The sequence below is a fragment of the Ailuropoda melanoleuca genome, chromosome 2, assembly GCF_002007445.2.
Source record: "Ailuropoda melanoleuca isolate Jingjing chromosome 2, ASM200744v2, whole genome shotgun sequence".
NCBI classification, from domain to species: Eukaryota; Metazoa; Chordata; class Mammalia; order Carnivora; family Ursidae; genus Ailuropoda; species Ailuropoda melanoleuca.
This window is the reverse complement of record NC_048219.1, coordinates 9,415,727-9,417,767: the sequence shown is the minus strand read 5'-3', so window position 1 is coordinate 9,417,767 and position 2,041 is coordinate 9,415,727. Positions and strand designations below refer to the sequence as shown.

The following is a 2,041-nucleotide window of genomic DNA, read 5'->3' as shown; positions in this document are numbered from 1 at the left end:
ACAGCTGTTCAGCCACAGATGGAGACCTGAACCCCGGTCTCTTGGTTGGCCAAGCCCAGGCTCTTTTCATGTTATCCCATCAATTACTGGACCTACATGCAGCAGCAGGGCCATTCCTGGTGACGTTCCTTTATTTACAAGCCTTTATTTTTGCCTTCCAATGCAGACTCTGGGCTGAGCCCAGATGCAGGGATGAATCAATCAGACTCTTACCAGCTCCTGGGTGAGGCTTGTGGTGATGGAAGCACGGGAAGGGGGTCCTAATCCTGGAAGAGTAGGGGGGAGGTGGGCATGGAGAAGGGAGCTCTGCCAGGCTCCACCCAAGCAAGCAGGGAGGCTGAGAGCACTGGCCTGGGGCCCTATTCTGGCAATGATTCTTCCTCCTCTTCTAAAAAAGATTTATTTATTTATTTTAGAGAGAGAGAGACAGCATGTGCACATGTGTGCANGGGGCCCTATTCTGGCAATGATTCTTCCTCCTCTTCTAAAAAAGATTTATTTATTTATTTTAGAGAGAGAGACAGCATGTGCGCATGTGTGCAGGGGCACGGGGGTGGTTGGGGCAGAGGGAGAGAGAGCATCTCAAGCAGATCCCCCACTGAGCATGGAGCTGTCTTGGGGCTCGATCCCACGACCCTGAGATCATGACCCGAGTTGAAACTCGGTGTCGGACACTTAACGGACTGAGCCACCCGGGCGCCTCTGGCTATACTTCTTAGCAGTGTGACTTCAGACAAGTTACTTCATCTCTCTGTTTTCTGTCCTTCTTCTGGAAAGTGGGGGTGATAATAGCAGCTGCGTCACGGGGTTGTCAAGGGAATTAAGTGAGACCGCTCATGTAATCCTGCTCCTCTCATCCACCCCAGGAGGTGGGCTCAGAGAGGTGAAGCAACTGGCCCACGGTCACACAGGTAACAAACATACGGCACACCCGGTAATCTGGCTTCAAGTCTGTGCTCCTAACCGTCCCCTCCGCTGCCCCGCACACGCACACAGGTTAGTTCCTGCGATGATCTTGAAAGATCCCATTAGGCAGAGAGTGAACCAGAGGGAAGGGCCCTCGGGGCGGGGGACCCTCCCTGCACAGAGGCCTGGAGGGCAGCTTGGATATCCAGCAGGGAGAAAGTGGAGAGGCAGGGGACGGCCAAGGTGGGGCAGGGCCAGCCAGCTGGGTGAGGAAATTGATGCAGGTGAGAGAAGTGGGGGGGGGGCGTGGGGTGAGGGTGCAGGGCAGGGCCGGGGCTTGAGGCCATGGGGCTGGGCTTTCCCTGGGCTGGGAGTGGCAGCTTTGGGTCAGGGCAGGCTCCAGCCCCTGGAGGAGCCACCCTCCACCCACCTGAGACTGCCTGAGTTCCAGCTGCCGTTCTGGCTGCTTCTGCAGGCAAAGGAGCCCTTGTGGTTGGAGGGGCCTCTTGAGCCCGGCCAGGCCGCTCCCTCCCTCTCTGGGCACACACACCTCCATTCAGCTCGGGCCACGCCCCCCAAGGGGGCTAGGGGCCCGCGTCAGTGGGGGCCGCCTGGCTGGGAGGCCGGGCAGCGAGGTTGATAAGACTGGGACCCCACTGGCCCCCAGCTACTGTGCCGGCTGCTGCCCGCGCTGCCAGCACCATGAGGCTCCTCTCTGGCGTCAGCCTCGTGCTGTGCGGCCTCCTCCTGCTCCAGGCCCCGTGCGCGCTGGGCCTCACCCCCCAGGCCGGAGGTGAGGGGGTCCACGTGAGGTGGGGGACGCTGGGTGAGTGGCACTGAGCACTGGGCACTGAGATGAGCAGAAGTTAAGTGGGATCCTGCATGGGCCGGGGACGGGGGGTAGGCAGGAAGGTGTGGGTGGCAGCAGGCTGGCACGGGAGCCCACAGCAATGGTGACATTCATAAGGGTCAGGGCAGGGGTGATCCTCAGTCTGTTCTCTTGAGGGACAGGGGTGGGCCTTTCTCTGCAGCTTCAGAGCCTTCCCTGGAGCTCCTCAGCTCCCAGGCCACTCTCGGGGACCACGCATGCTGCAAGGGCCAGTCTTGGGGGTTGCTGAGGCCAGAAGCCGGAGCC

General features: G+C 60.0%; 1 protein-coding gene across 1 annotated transcript in view; it reads left to right on the top strand.

The window, feature by feature from the left end:
• Positions 1 to 511: 511 nt before the first annotated feature.
• Positions 512 to 2,041, top strand: part of MATN1 (matrilin 1) — a 5,788-nt gene continuing 4,258 nt past the window's right edge. Inside the window, exon 1 of the mRNA XM_034645125.1 lies at positions 512 to 1,744. Coding sequence (XP_034501016.1) covers positions 1,609 to 1,744 — 136 coding nt within the window. The 5' untranslated portion in view covers positions 512 to 1,608. The remainder of the gene's footprint in view (positions 1,745 to 2,041) is intronic.